This window comes from Thermothelomyces thermophilus, chromosome 7 (assembly GCF_000226095.1).
Source record: "Thermothelomyces thermophilus ATCC 42464 chromosome 7, complete sequence".
Classification (NCBI taxonomy): Eukaryota; Fungi; Ascomycota; class Sordariomycetes; order Sordariales; family Chaetomiaceae; genus Thermothelomyces; species Thermothelomyces thermophilus.
In genome coordinates, this window is record NC_016478.1 from 2,860,162 (window position 1) to 2,874,094 (window position 13,933).

Here is a 13,933-nt window from a genome sequence, read left to right on the forward strand (position 1 = left end):
GGGAATGCACCGCTCGACAGGGTTTTCTGATTGGCAGCCTGGCACTGGAACGGGGCGCCCTGAAAGCTGACGGACTACCTGCCTTACCTAAATCGCCACCTACTTTTCTTGAGGTACAGTACATTACACTGTTACCAATACAGCCAACTTCTCCCTCCACTGCCACGCAAAGATCGAGACCTCTCCGGACGAACAGCTCCCGCTCGTGGTCAAGCTCCCGCCTGCAGCGAGTTTCTGGCCTTTGAATTGAGGCAGAGGAACTTTGCGACTGGCCTGCGACTCGCGCAAAATGCCCTGAGCGCAGCAGGATGGCCAGGGCCACATCGCATGGCGCTGCAGCAGCTGCCGGACCCGACTCGTCCAGCAACCATTTCGTGTCCTCCGCGGGCGGGCGCCGCCACAGCAACAATAGCAACAGCAATAACAACAGCGGCGACGATGAAGAGGCGACCAACCCGCTTCTGCCCGGCGGCGGCGGCGGCGGCGAGCACACGGGCGACAACGGAGACGACGCCGACGACGGCCTTATAGTTCACCCGGGCTCCCCCCACGATGAGGACGACACGAATAACCACGACAACCAGAACCACCACCACCACCACAACAACAACAACAACCGCAGTTCTCGGGCCCCTCGAACTCCCAACCGCGTCCGCTTCGACCTGCGCCCGACCATCGTCGACGACGGCCCCGGCCGCAACCATGCCGACCATGACGATGACAACAACACCGACACCCGCTACAACCCCCGGGAGAGCTTCGACATGGACGACGACGAGGCTGACGACGCCCTCACCGGCGACCAGGGCACCCACCACCAACAACGGGTGCCCCTCCTGACGGGCATCGAGGCGCCCTCGGTCACGGTTGCCGAGACGCTCTCGACCGAGTCGGACGCCGAGTCGTGGGCGGCGGCGGAGCGGGCGCGGCCCAAGTCGTCGCTGCCCGCGGCCTTCATGAACATGGCCAACAGCATCATCGGCGCCGGCATCATCGGGCAGCCGTACGCCTTCAGGCAGGCCGGCCTGCTCTCGGGCGTCGTGCTGCTGCTGGTGCTCACGGCCGCGGTCGACTGGACCATCCGCCTCATCGTCGTCAACTCGAAGCTCAGCGGCGCCGGCAGCTTCCAGGGCACCGTCGAGCGCTGCTTCGGCCGCACCGGCCTCGTCGCCGTCAGCCTCGCCCAGTGGGCCTTCGCCTTCGGCGGCATGGTCGCCTTCGGCGTCATCGTCGGCGACTCCATCCCCAGCGTCCTGCGCGCCATCTGGCCCGGCCTGCGCGACATGCCCGTCCTCGGCCTGCTCGCCGACCGGAGGGCCGTCATCATCGTCTTCACCATGGCCGTGAGCTATCCGTTGGCCTTGTACCGCGACATTGCAAAGGTATTTATTTTTTTTCCCGTCCGTCCCTCCCTCCCTCCTCTTCCTCCTCCTCCTCCTCCTCCTCCTCCTCCTCCTGCTGCTGCTGCTCTGCGCGGCCGTCGCCATGACCCGAGAAATACGAGGCTAATGACTGGAGCGGGGGAACGGGTTGATTAGCTGGCCAAGGCGAGCACCCTCGCGCTGGTGAGCATGGCCGTGATTGTGATCACCGTAGTGGTGCAGGGCGCCATGGCGCCGGCCGAGGCGAGGGGGTCGCTGAAGGACTGGCGGCTGCTGGTCATCAACGACGGCATCTTCCAGGCGATCGGGGTGATATCATTCGGTATGTTTTGTTGTTATTTTGCCTCTCTCAGTTCTTCTTCTCTGTCGGCCTTTTTTTTTTCCCTGACTAAAGGACCACGCCACCAACGAATCCAGCCTTCGTCTGCCACCACAACTCCCTCCTGATCTACGGCTCCCTCGAGAAACCCACGATCGACCGCTTCGCCAAAGTCACCCACATCTCCACCGGCGTCTCCATGGTCGCCTGCCTGCTCATGGCCCTGTCCGGTTTCCTCACCTTCGGCGACAGGACGCAGGGCAACGTGCTCAACAACTTCCCCCCCGACAACACCATGGTCAACATTGCCCGCCTCTGCTTCGGCCTCAACATGCTCACCACCCTGCCGCTCGAGGCCTTTGTCTGCCGCGAGGTCATGCTCAACTACTACTTCCCGGGGGAGCCCTTCAACATGAACCTGCACCTCATCTTCACCTCGAGCCTGGTCTTCAGCGCCATGGTCTTGAGCCTGCTGACCTGCGACTTGGGCTCCGTCTTTGACCTCGTCGGCGGCACCAGCGCCGCCGCCATGGCCTACATCCTGCCGCCGTTATGCTACATCAAGCTCACCACGCGTTCCTGGAGGACTTATGTGGCCTGGGCGGTGGCCGCGTTTGGCTGCGTCGTCATGGTCATGAGCATGCTACAGGCGATAGCCAAGATGATCAGAGGTAGGCCGCTAACCTGCTCCCTCCAAGAACTTGAATTTATTTTTCATTTTATTCAAGTCTCGTCGTGCTGGGCAGTCGGCTAACCTCACTGTTGTTGTTACAGGAGAGGGAGATACTAGACAGTGCTACTGACGCCCATAGGCTACTAATAATAATATATGTATCAGTACGGAGTGGCTCTGTATATTCCTTTTTGTATAGAATAGACGGCCGGAAGAGCGGTTTGGAGCCAAGGTGCCGGCATGGTTTAGCCACGGAGCGTTGGCAGCTTCAACCACGCAACTGTATACACTTTTCATGCAATCTCGGCAGCATGGCGTTCTGGGTACCGGGCACGAGACCTCGCATCTCCGATTCCCCCAACCCAGTCACACAGCACCTGATCTTTGTGGCCACCAAACAGAAACCCACCATGCCGCCCCAGCGCCCAAACAGCGTGGTCACCTGGCTTCCCTGACCAAGTCTTATCGCTCGAGTTGCGCCGCGGAACAAGCTCGAGATCCGGTCAGGCATTGGTGGCTTAGGCAAACAAACCAAGAAGTGTTGTTTACAAAAAGGGCCCTTCCCTTGGCGTGGGGATACCCGCTTCGTTGTTCCCCCCCGACCAACCCCCCCCCTTCTTCCTTTCGCACCCCCGCATCCGCATCCGAACCCACATAATCCGTCGCCTGATGATCCCCGTCTGCCACGCGTACACCGTCCAGGAGCGCGCGTCTTTATGCTCTCCTCACACAGCGCGGGGCGGGGATGGGGAAAGTGATTGGCTGATTTGTGTGTCCTCCCCCCCAGGGCCCCACGACTGGCCGTTCCTTGATTCGACTCCGCCTGTGGCTTTTAACGCAGTTAACGCAGGAGATAACCTTGCCTCGACGCGGCCTCGTATGTACTAAGTAGAGGTGTTTTATTCCGGGCATGAGAGCCCCACACAACACTCGACAGTTTCTATCGTTGGGAGGAGGAACAGGCAACAGGCATAGGAGAGTTCAAGAGGAGTTGCCAGATATAGCGGGTGGCTTAGGGTGAGAAGTAAAGGGGGGGGAGAAGGAAGGGGTTTGGCAGGGTGGTTCGATCCGCCAAAGATAAAACAACGTGGTCCGCGTGACAAGGGGGACTTGGGGCAGTAATGAAGGACATTTGTTGAGCCTGCTTTGAGTCGAGACTGGTTTTGGTTCGATTTTCGTGTGGGTGTGGCGGTTCTGCCCTGCGGATGGTTCGTCGGATGGGGGGTCCTTTCCCCGTATCCACCCGCCTTCTTCTACCGATTGAAGCATAACGGGTTAGGTTGCAGGACCAGAAATGGTTAGCAGGAGCAAAGAGGAGAGAGAGAGTATGCATGTGTGGGCTATAACGAGGTAAAAGCGTCGAGAGGAGGAGGAGGTGGCGGCGGCGGTGGTGGTAGTAGTGGTAGTTGGTGATTTAAGACCCCGCTTCTCACCCACATTCGCTCTTGCTCGTGTTGAATCCCCCCGTCCCTGCTCACTTTTCTCGCCTACAGTAACAATACGAAATCACAAAGAACCGAAGGCAAGGACGCCCTCCTCGAGATCTGGCTTCCTGCCATCCCACTAACATCGCCACCAAGACAAGCCAACATGCACGGATCCAACTGTCCCAAGTGCGGAGCCGCCTCTGACGGCGCTTCCAAGTCGTGCGATTCCTGCGGCGCCGTAAGTCCTCCTGACTCCTTTTTCCCTTTTTTTTTCTGTTATCATTCGACTCCAGACGCCTTCTCTACGGTAGCTGATCAAGCACCGTCACGTACGTTGCATTGATACACATGCATACATACATCTTGGGGGTCGTACACATTGTGATAACTTACCATGGGTTTATTATCCACAGACTTGCCCCAACTAAAGTACATACCGGCCGATAACACTCCCCGGCGCCCCTTACCCCGTCTCTAGCGATCGACTTACAGCCGCAATGTGTCTAGAATCATAGCTGGCTGAATTTACAATGGGGGAGCGGGCATGGCTTAGCAGACCTCGATCTTGGGAAGCAAGCCGGAAAAATTCGGGTCGCATATTATATATATATATATAAAAGGAGGGGGGGGGGGGGCTTAAATGGCTGAATAAAGGCGATTATGAGTTCGTATTTCGTTCTGTACCGTCTGAAGCAAGGCATCCGTGACACCGTTCTCCAGCAACCTTCAGTTTGCCAGGGCGGGAACCCCACGCTACCGCTCGCACCTTACGGTATCTTGGCAGAGCGAGCCAGTCGGACACTGTGATGGTGTCCAGCAAAGTATGAAAATTGAAGATTAATCTTGCCCGTCAGCCAGAAAGCCAAACAGAGCCAAAACTCAACCACGAGAGAAGCACAAGGCACGAGGGCCAGGTCCAGCAGAAGATGACAAATAAATGGATAGCTAGCTAGAGTGAAAAACGAGAATCGGAAACCGCAGTACCGTCAAGTAATCTGAGACAAGAGAACAAAACATAAGATAGAAAGGGAAGAGGACGTGTGGATTATAGCATGCCACCCCACCAGCTGTTGTGTCGCCAAACCTTCCCCAACCCAGCCGAGACTGGGGTTTGCATGGGCAGTCATCCCAGATTAATCCACGATGCTCATGACTGCGTCCGCTCGTTCCCCGGCTCGTGACTGCCAAAATCGATTCTCATTTCCCGTCATTCGCCATGAATGTCCGCTTGCGATCCTCTGGGGCACGCGGATCCTTCCCGTTCGACGATATTATGGCCGGCTGAGATAAAAGTGAGGGATCCTGGTATCTCCCGTTCTAGAGGTGAAGAAACCCTTTGTGAGAAGGGGGGAGGGGGCCGTCCTGTGTTGTAAAGAAGTTCGAAGTCGGGCAACAGCTGGTTGACAAAACAGGAAGACTGCCATTCCGATTCGGTCAACGCTTAAGCGATAAGGCACTTGCTCTTCTTTTTCCCGGTCTTCTTGAGGAGAGCGGCCCGTGTCGCCGTCTCGAACACCTCACGGACACCCTCGTTGGTCTTGGCCGAGCACTCGAGGTACTTGGTGGCTTTGATGTTGTTGGCAACTGCTTGACCCTGCAGCCGTGTCGTGTCAGCAACTGCTTCCCACCATGCACGACGGCCGCAAAGGCCGCTTAGGCCGCTTCTTGATACGAGCCGATCAAGATCGTTTCGTTGCGACTTACCTGCTCGGGGGTGACGGGCTGCTGGCTGGTCTTGCGGAGCTCCTCGATGGTCTTAGGGTCGTAGCGCAGGTCCTTCTTGCAGCCGACCAGGATCTTCGGAACATCAGGGCAGAAGTGGTGTACCTCAGAGCACCACTGATAACGAGGAGCAGCATTAGCAAATGCAACAACGGCGTGCAGGGAGGTGGCCCCGGCGAGGGGAGGACCCATGTTTTGGGATGGACAAACCTTCTCGCCGACGTTGTCAAGAGAGTCGGGGGAGTCAACGGCGAAGCAGATCAAGATGACGTGGGAATCGGGGTACGACAGGGGCCGCAGACGGTCGTAGTCCTCCTGACCAGCCGTATCCCAAAGGGCCAGCTCGACGTGCTTTCCATCGACCTCGACATCGGCGACGTAGTTCTCGAAGACGGTAGGGACGTAGACCTGCACTCCACGTTAGCTTTCTTGATAGGGAGAGGTTTGATGCGGATGTGATGCGGTGAGGAAGCAGGCTGAATAAGACAGGCGCCAGACGCTCAAGATAACCGGGTGTTTCGAGGCGGTCTGCGACGGCGAAACAGCCCCAAACCACCGCGGTTCTCACCCAGACCGCGGGAAAGCAAGGGATGGAGAGAAACTCACCTCTGGGAAGGTACCCTTGGAGAAGACACTGGTATCAAAGCATGTCAGGACTGGAGAGGAAACGGCGGGCAACCATGCCGGCCGCCCTGGCTGGGCCGCCCACGGTTGGTCTGGGGGACTAGGCGAAAGTACTCACATCAGCAAGCAGGTCTTGCCGCAGGCACCGTCGCCGACGATGACCAGCTTTCTGCGGAGCTCAGCAGTCATGGTTGCTGGTGGGCGAGAGTAGCGTGACGGATGGATGGAGGCAGGAGAACGGGCGGGTTTGATGATGCAGCAGCAGGATGGGCTGCAGGCCTGGCGCAGGAACTGGGAAAAAGCCGAATGCGAAGATCAAGACACGACGGGCGGTCGCGGGTCGCAGATGAGTGAGGGAGTGCGGCAGGCGATGCCCTCTGTAACAGTAGCCACCGGTTCGTCGATGCAGCGAATGCAAGAAGAGATGGAAAGGGTTGAAAAGTGGAGGAAGTGCTCAGGAGCGGTCGCTGCAATTGATGGCAAGAGAAAGGGCGACTGGGCCCGGTGCACTGGGGGAATGGCCGAGAAGAACGGGGGAGAGAGTGGGCTGCCGCCTGAAATGGGGCGCTCTGAGTGGCCAGAACTTTGCAGGCGTGCTGTTCGCTTGGCCTGAGCCGATACGTAGTGTGAGTGACAGCGGGCGTTAGTGAAGCGTGCCAGGTGTCCGCCTCTTTGTTTTTCTTTCCCAAACCTACAATGACGACGGACGAGCTATGGCGCACGCAAAACTAATTAAATGAGAAAGAGACGAACCTCGAGAATGTGCCCTGAATTGCTGTTGAAATGGACCCTGAAGCAGAATGTCTCTTTGATTCATGCCCTTATGGGAGCTATGAGCTGGCTGGAAATCAAGCAGTCGTCATCAGATGGCTGCGTGGTCTGAACCGGGGACAGGCCAGTCAGTTTTCTGTTGATGCTTGTCGATCGGGGGCGCAGGAAGGCTGGCTGGGGCTAGCAAACTCGGCAGCAAACTGGGTGGAAACCCCTGAAGCGTTGCGGAGCGCGTCAGGTCGACACTTGACCGGTGTACTCCGTACCTCCGTACAGAGAGTGTTTGAACCATTCTCGCCAGTCCTGCCCGTGCCCTAGAAAGAGTAGAATTTGACTGTTTTTTATGACACGTGAGAAGGAATTCTGATGACCTTCAGCTTCGAGATTTTGCACTCCTGCTTGCTTGCCGAGGCTCTGGATTGCTGGTTGCTCCATGCTTACGGAGTAGGTACGGGTGCAGCGAACATAATGTATGTACAAGTAACTACGTACACAGATTCGTGCAGATACCTACGTTGACCAGCATGCCAGGATCACTGGCTTCCGCGGATTGATCAGGTACAGGGCAGGTACTCTGGTCGCAGACGGTACACTGCTTCAGCTGTGCACTTCGATACATGGCTCGGTCAGCGGATGCACCTTTCGAGAGACAAGCTCGGAGTTCAGACGCGAACCGCACGACTCTGCAACATCCGCAGTCGTTGTTATTGGGGGGCACACGGGCGGCACGGTGATGGGGCTGCGGTGAGTGGCTCGGCCGCAAGTGGGCCACAAAGTCCTACTGGGAGACAGAGGCCATAGGACTTGCTTGACCGCCCTTGGGATGATGCAGGACACCAGAGCCGCAACTGCGCAATCCGATAAAACAAAGAATGCGCCGTGGCAACCCGTCGTGGCGGGCCAGCCTCAAATCGAAGGCACACGATCACGATCATTCGACGCAGGAGGGTGGAGGTTTGAGTAGCCATCTACAGTGCACTTCTCTCGCATTCGCTTTTTTTGCATAGGGCTACTCTTCTCGAGCTGCCCGGTCGTTGTACCTCGCCCGGGCAGAGAAGCAATCCACACATAATCATGTATGGATTACTCTGTGCAGAAGTGCATTACCCGAAGTATGTAAGTACCTTATGTAGGGAGTATGTAGTAGTACAGTGCGTACCTCAGGTATTCGTAGTTATGGGCATATCCAAGTATGCCCGTTGCCACAAGTGAGCGCTGAGGCATTGATGCAAAGGCCGGCCGGGGTGCATTGAATCGCTCGACGTGCATGCATGCACGCACGAGTTTGGCAGGCAGATGTGGGTCAAGCCGTGCCCGGCCGCTGCCAGCTGCCAGTCGCACAAAACGCAAAGCACCCCTGGTCCCCCTGGTCAAGGCGGTGAAGTGTGGATCCAACGGGTGCTCGGGACGCTTGCAACTTTTCAAGATCGCGACCATCTTCGAGACAAACCATCCCGGAGCCCCGCGGACTGCTCCCCCCCCCCTCCTCTTTCCTCGACAAGATACGGACGCGACGGCGCTCCCCAGTCGATCCCTCTCCGCTGGGTAACCCGATTGACCCAAGTGCGGCCTTATCCCACCGCTCGCCAGCGCCATGGACAAGATTCTTCGCCGTGTGCGCATGGCCGAGCGCCAGGTTGCGCGGAGAACCGAGGTTATGCAACGCAAGTTGAACGGCTTGAAGAAGGATACGTACATGAGGGAACTTAAGGCTCTAAGAAAAGAAGCCGGCCTTGAACTCAACCAGGCCATCAAGAACCGCCATCAGGATCTCGAGCTTGGGCCCCTCCGCCCGAACCGCGACGTGAGCAATTTGACAGACGATTTCCAAAACTACTGGGGTAGTATCTCGCCCGATCGAGCCCTCCTTCAGCACGAAATTCCAGACGAGCAGAAAGCGGCCCGCTCCGCCTGGGCCGGTGGCCCAACGTATCTATGTCTCGCTGTGGGAGACAGGGTGGTCGTTACCGAGGGCGAATACAAGGGCCGAATAGCCAAGATTGTCAACATCAACAAGGCCTCCATGACCGTCGAGCTCGATGGCAACGTCGGCATTGTAAGCTTCGCCGTCCCGCGCCCGTGGCCGTTCCCCCCCCTCCCCCGTTGCCCCATGCTCACATCTACGGGTAACAGACGAACGTCAAGGTTCCGTCCTTCCTGGTAAAACACGGGTCACCGCGCGTCCAGCAGATGAAGCAGTTCTTCCCCATCTCCTCCGTCCGGCTTGTCCATCCGCTGCCAGATCCCGCGACCGGCACGGTCCGCGATGTCATCATCCGCGAGCTCAAGCCCATCCGGATAACGCACGATCGGCCGACGCGCAAGGTCTTTTTCTCGCGGCTGGTGCCCGGCCTGAACGTGCAGATCCCCTGGCCCAAGACGCCGCCCAAGGTCAAGGAGGAGTATCCGGGCGACACCCTGCGCCTCGACGTCGAGGAGCGCACCTTCGTGCCGACCCTGCTGCGCCCTCCCATGCCCGAGACCGTCATCGACGAGCTGCGCAACAAGTACTCCAAGTTCCGCACCCGCCACACGCCCGAGTACATTGCCAAGGTCGAGGCGCTCGAGGCCGAGAAGAAGGCCCGCCGCAAGGGCGCCCGGGCAGAGGAAATGCTGCTGCCGGTGCAAGAATACAACCGCAAGATGCGCGAGCTGCGCCGCCAGCGCGGCAAGCCCGTGCTCACGGAGGAGATGCTTGAGAAGATTGGCGAGGTCATCGCCAAGAACAAACTGCTCAGGTCGCAGGGCGCCCTTCCCGCGCCGACGGCCCAGGCAGCAGAAGAGGTGGACAAGGTGCAGAAGGCGGTCGAGCAGCTGTCTCTCGGCGGAGATGCTCAGACGACAACGGGCGGGGAACAACCTAAGGCATGATAATCGTGATGGCCAAGACTCCTCTATCCGGGCCCACTTGTTGGGATTTGATACTGGACTATGCCTTGCGGGAATGCAGAGTAGTCTCTTGGGGAATGGGGTACACTGTAACATAGGGCCGTCAACAGCGGCAAATCATGCTCCCTATTCCGTGTAACGATAGTTGTGGCTATTAGAGCTTTTACTATACGGATTATACCTATCAGAGGTATGTACTTGTCGCCTACGCGTGTACTAGTATGGGTGATATCTTTTTTAGCCCCAGTCAAGGCTTCCCCGAGAAACCGACCTACATGCGCAGTAACCATTGGAAATGAAGCGGCCGTTCTTCCTCTTCATCTCATTGGACTCGCAATGGGACAAGGTCAACCGGTAGCGAACCGAAGCCAGGCTTCTGCACGCGTCAAGGTGCACTGCCACGCGCAACCCTTTCCCTTCTGTGGCACCAAGAGATTCCAAAGGGGAAAAAAATATGAAAACCCAAAATTTATTCACCGAGGCGAAGGACCTACATACTTACATAGTAAGACGCGTCAGGCAATGGGCACTTCTTGAACTGCGCACAAATAGGGCACCTACACTTTTACGAACACGTAATCGTATGTCATGTAACTCTCGACCTACCCTTTATTTACTATTGGGCCTAGCCAAAAGTTCGGGCGAAGGGGGAAGGGCGAGGCAGAGGCGAGGCGAGCCTGCGTGAAAGCCACCGAGCAAAATGCCGGTGGCATCTTCGGTCATCTGCCTGCTTGCGTGACCCCCAGATAGGGCGGCTTCGTATTCGAGGGAAGTCAAGGTCTTGATTCGGCCCTTGTATGTCCTCGTCGTTCCATTCGTGTGGGACGGACGCGTCCCGTCTTCCCCTCGCTGGTTCGTTTCGCCACGGACAAGGCAGAATGGTGACTTTGTACATGTCCACTTTTTGTGTTTGCAACGCCCGCCTTATCCTCTCTTTTCGCCCCCGAAGCGGTGAACTTGGAGGGAGTGGTTCGTCTGTTCCGCCTCCGAGAATCACTGATGGTGCGGTTTTTTATGCTTCCATGCTTTTTCCTCGGTCACAAACCATTGCCAGCGAGCATACAACGTATGAGCAACTGTTCGGCGGTGATTACCGAGAGTGTCCAACTTATCACCAGAATTTCGAAATGGACTTAGAGCTCCATCAACAACCGACTGGAGAAGAGCACGGCAACAATCTGATTCTTATCAGTCTGAAAACCATGTCATGAGCATCATAAGCTAACCAGCCTGCGCCAGATGCGAGCTAAACGGCCCTGTCCGTGCTCAGGCGCCCTCCTGCCAACTGAGATTCGGGAAGCTCAAGAGAAACTGGGTGATCCAAAATGAGACTGACCAAACCAACGTAGAGCCATTGTTTCAAGCCTTGTGTCTCTGCTTACCGTCCTGATAATTGCCAGGCATCGTTGTGTTTGCTGTCGTCCAAGAACTCTGGATGTCGTCAAGACATCGGGACCTTCACCGACAAACCAAAGAGATTATAGAGTTCGCAATCATTGAAACGAATCCCCGCCCTCGACATTGCAAGAGAATCGGCCGGCTTCAGGTAAACCGGAGGAGAAAAGCTAGCATTGTCAAAATGGAAGTTCCAGTCAGCAGTTCCCTCGGGTTTTCTTCGTCAGCTTCATCGCTGTGACGCACCGCTATCCGAGGCGGTATAGAGAGGGAGAGACAACAAAATGGGATCGGTGGAGAATCCAGAAAAGACACGGAATATTCGGCAACGCCATCGGAAACAACTCCAAGCAGTGGGTAAGAAAAGGTTCCGGTCTTTGATGACGACGACGGCCTCGACAAGACGGACAGTCTTTGTCTCGGTCAGGCTCGGCCGGGCCTGCATCGGGGGTCCGGAGTCTGGGTCTCGGGTCGGTGGGGCGACGGCTGGGCTCGAGCTCCCGGTAGAAAACCACCCGAGACGCGTTATCACAAGCGCGTCATAATTCAAGGAGCACCAACCCACTCCTACAACGGAAATTGGGGATCGACCTGGCCGCGCAATGATGGTTTGGCGCATTCGCGCAATTACCAGATCAGGTGTGTTGTTCCAACGGTTTGTTCGTTTCCATCACCCATCGTCTGCGGTCCGAAGCCTGTCTCTCTCTTCGTCTACGACGCTCTTCCTTGTCGAGGTCGTGGAACTGCACCCTAGCCCTTTGGCCAAGTGGCTGACGCGATGATGGCGGCGATGATGGCGGCGAGCTTGAATGGTCACCTGGCAAGCGGAACGCAGGCGGTAGCTCGCTGTAGGACATGGCCTGCCTGTACCTTGATTCACCCAGGAGACCATTCTGGTACAGGTGTCGGACGAGATGGAAGTCGGGCCGCATGGACTCGCTCGTGAGACGGTGGTCGCCGAGGATGTGCTCCCTTATATGCTGCATGCGTTCCACGAAATTGGCGAAGGCTTCGTTGGGGCGCCCGGCGACGAATGGGACATGATCACAAAACCAGCACACGAGTTGCTTGGGGAACTTGTTTTTCAGATGGTCGACATGGTGTTCAATCCACCCTGCCTCGTCATCGAGACGAAAGGTCGCAGCGCAGCCCAAGAGCTCGCCAAACTCGCACCAGAGGGTCTGGCCAGGGGTTGCGGTGCTGAGAGCCTGAGTCTGGAATGGCGGAAGACCGACGACCGATGGCGGGAAGCGGGGGCTGTCATTGGGCGTGGTGATGCCTGTCGTCTCGCTTCCTCGGCTGGCATTGCTGGAGAGGGAGCGGGAAATGGTGGTGTACGTCTCTGACGTTACAGTCGAGGTGGTCGTGCCTTCAGACAGGGTGTCGTCGTCCTGAGAACGATCGGAACTGCCTAGGACATCGGCGGCCGTCGCTGTCGGGGCCCATCGGGGGTCATCGCCGTGGTGCAAGTGTGGCAGCTGTTCGGAACCAGGCGCTGAATTTCTGTGCTGCTCGATGAAGTTATGAATTGCTTGGGCGCCGACGTTGCCGTAGGATGCCATGACGGTGGCACAGCGGACAGGCGGCCGGCTGATCAGGACAGATGCACCTGGTGCTGTTAGGAAGGCTGTGATTTTGAAGGTGGGGAGGTGAGCCGGGCTGATTGGTGTTCGAACTTGCTAATACCACTCAGAGCAGATTGCGCTCAGAAACTCGCCGAGAATGACAAGCACTGGCTCGACGATAGGTGCGGCCCGCCAAAGAAGATAAGGTTTTTGAGGGAGTGCGAGTCGCAATTCTGTGGCTTGCTTCAACACCTCCGCTGACTTTCCTATCGCAGGTTGACCGGCGTCAATCGCTCGCTGCCCAGGACGAGACGCGGTCGGTTTGGGAAACGTGGACAGCACACGCCGGAGTAGTGCCGAGGTTTGCGACAGAACTTGGGATCAGAGGGGCTTTGAGAATTAGAGAATGCCAGTGGTGTTCTACGAGGCTCTTGTGCTGGGCGGGGTCGATATTATAAAGTGCTCGCCTTGGGCCTGTACCACTGCCAGGTAAGTCGTTGTTTCCCATTTCTGGTCCCCAGGATTGCTCTTTACGTCTTCCCGCGGGCCGGTGTTATAAACCACATGGGCCCGCGCGATCTGCACGTCCCGTCCCGTCAGCACGCTAAGGTGCGTCACCTACACACTAGCAACCGGGCAGGCACTTTGATCCGGGGATGCGTTTCGAGGGTACCCAGCATTTGGGGTCTCGGGATGTAGCGGGAGTGGGGGCAAGCCTCCAATGCCAACCCCTCAGGTCCGAATCAACTGTATGCAAGCAAGTGCTACCGCGGAAAGAAGCACCCAGATTCTTACCCAAAATCTCATCGATGCATACCGGCTTGCCTGTCCCACGGCGGCGCTTCACGCGCTTCGCGTTCCCTCAAATCGAGTATCACCGGGACCGGTTTGCTCTGCTCCTACCCTGCGAAGTCCTCATGAAAGAACGTTTCCCGCAGATGCGAGAAATCGAGTCAAGGTCCGACAGGCCGTGAGTGCACCCATTGCGCAGAGCCTATCAACTGGTGACACGCCTCGAGAGGTTCGCAATCACTATGATGTTCCGAAGTCGTCCAGAGTTGAAACCGGGAGTCTGAATGCACACCACCGTCTCCTCTCCGCACTCCCGCAGAACGCACGTGGGGTGTCTCAATGTGCGAGCAAGGTGCCAGTAGGGCACAATTTCC

The 13,933-nt window shown here is 57.3% G+C and overlaps 5 protein-coding genes across 5 annotated transcripts; 3 read left to right on the plus strand and 2 right to left on the minus strand.

Moving 5' to 3' along the window:
- The first annotated feature begins 129 nt into the window (after nucleotides 1–129).
- Nucleotides 130–2,587, plus strand: MYCTH_2312697 (uncharacterized protein). The gene is made up of 4 exons (XM_003667120.1): nucleotides 130–1,382; nucleotides 1,539–1,704; nucleotides 1,800–2,372; nucleotides 2,476–2,587. Exons 1-4 carry the CDS (start codon nucleotides 309–311, stop codon nucleotides 2,502–2,504), a joined length of 1,842 nt encoding a protein of 613 aa, XP_003667168.1. The 5' UTR covers nucleotides 130–308; the 3' UTR covers nucleotides 2,505–2,587.
- A 1,377-nt stretch (nucleotides 2,588–3,964) lies between these two features.
- Nucleotides 3,965–4,144, plus strand: MYCTH_56363 (uncharacterized protein; the record flags this gene model as incomplete). Its single annotated transcript, XM_003667121.1, has 1 exon — nucleotides 3,965–4,144. The coding sequence occupies one exon, from the start codon at nucleotides 3,965–3,967 to the stop codon at nucleotides 4,142–4,144; it is 180 nt and encodes a 59-aa protein (XP_003667169.1).
- A 307-nt stretch (nucleotides 4,145–4,451) lies between these two features.
- Nucleotides 4,452–6,678, minus strand: MYCTH_2316706 (uncharacterized protein). The gene is made up of 5 exons (XM_003667122.1): nucleotides 6,266–6,678; nucleotides 6,130–6,157; nucleotides 5,734–5,931; nucleotides 5,506–5,640; nucleotides 4,452–5,395 (listed from the first exon to the last, which is right to left on the minus strand). The coding sequence occupies exons 1-5, from the start codon at nucleotides 6,334–6,336 to the stop codon at nucleotides 5,243–5,245; spliced, it is 585 nt and encodes a 194-aa protein (XP_003667170.1). The 5' UTR covers nucleotides 6,337–6,678; the 3' UTR covers nucleotides 4,452–5,242.
- A 1,661-nt stretch (nucleotides 6,679–8,339) lies between these two features.
- On the plus strand, nucleotides 8,340–10,078 carry MYCTH_2312705 (uncharacterized protein). The gene is made up of 2 exons (XM_003667123.1): nucleotides 8,340–8,974; nucleotides 9,052–10,078. The coding sequence occupies exons 1-2, from the start codon at nucleotides 8,513–8,515 to the stop codon at nucleotides 9,787–9,789; spliced, it is 1,200 nt and encodes a 399-aa protein (XP_003667171.1). The 5' UTR covers nucleotides 8,340–8,512; the 3' UTR covers nucleotides 9,790–10,078.
- A 1,759-nt stretch (nucleotides 10,079–11,837) lies between these two features.
- On the minus strand, nucleotides 11,838–12,764 carry MYCTH_96554 (uncharacterized protein; the record flags this gene model as incomplete). Its single annotated transcript, XM_003667124.1, has 1 exon — nucleotides 11,838–12,764. One exon carries the CDS (start codon nucleotides 12,762–12,764, stop codon nucleotides 11,838–11,840), a length of 927 nt encoding a protein of 308 aa, XP_003667172.1.
- Nucleotides 12,765–13,933: the final 1,169 nt, after the last annotated feature.

What these genes read in the sequence shown, in the direction of transcription:
- MYCTH_2312697 (XM_003667120.1), top strand. Translation starts at nt 309, where the DNA reads ATGGCCAGGGCCACATCGCATGGCGCTGCAGCAGCTGCCGGACCCGAC. An exon ending in TGTACCGCGACATTGCAAAG is followed by an intron (nt 1,383 to 1,538) that starts GTATTTATTTTT and finishes CGGGTTGATTAG; the next exon opens with CTGGCCAAGGCGAGCACCCT. An exon ending in GATAGCCAAGATGATCAGAG is followed by an intron (nt 2,373 to 2,475) that starts GTAGGCCGCTAA and finishes TTGTTGTTACAG; the next exon opens with GAGAGGGAGATACTAGACAG.
- MYCTH_2316706 (XM_003667122.1), bottom strand. Translation starts at nt 6,336, where the DNA reads ATGACTGCTGAGCTCCGCAGAAAGCTGGTCATCGTCGGCGACGGTGCC. An exon ending in CCAAGGGTACCTTCCCAGAG is followed by an intron (nt 5,932 to 6,129) that starts GTGAGTTTCTCT and finishes CGTGGAGTGCAG; the next exon opens with GTCTACGTCCCTACCGTCTT. An exon ending in AGCCCGTCACCCCCGAGCAG is followed by an intron (nt 5,396 to 5,505) that starts GTAAGTCGCAAC and finishes ACACGGCTGCAG; the next exon opens with GGTCAAGCAGTTGCCAACAA.
- MYCTH_2312705 (XM_003667123.1), top strand. Translation starts at nt 8,513, where the DNA reads ATGGACAAGATTCTTCGCCGTGTGCGCATGGCCGAGCGCCAGGTTGCG. An exon ending in TCGATGGCAACGTCGGCATT is followed by an intron (nt 8,975 to 9,051) that starts GTAAGCTTCGCC and finishes TACGGGTAACAG; the next exon opens with ACGAACGTCAAGGTTCCGTC.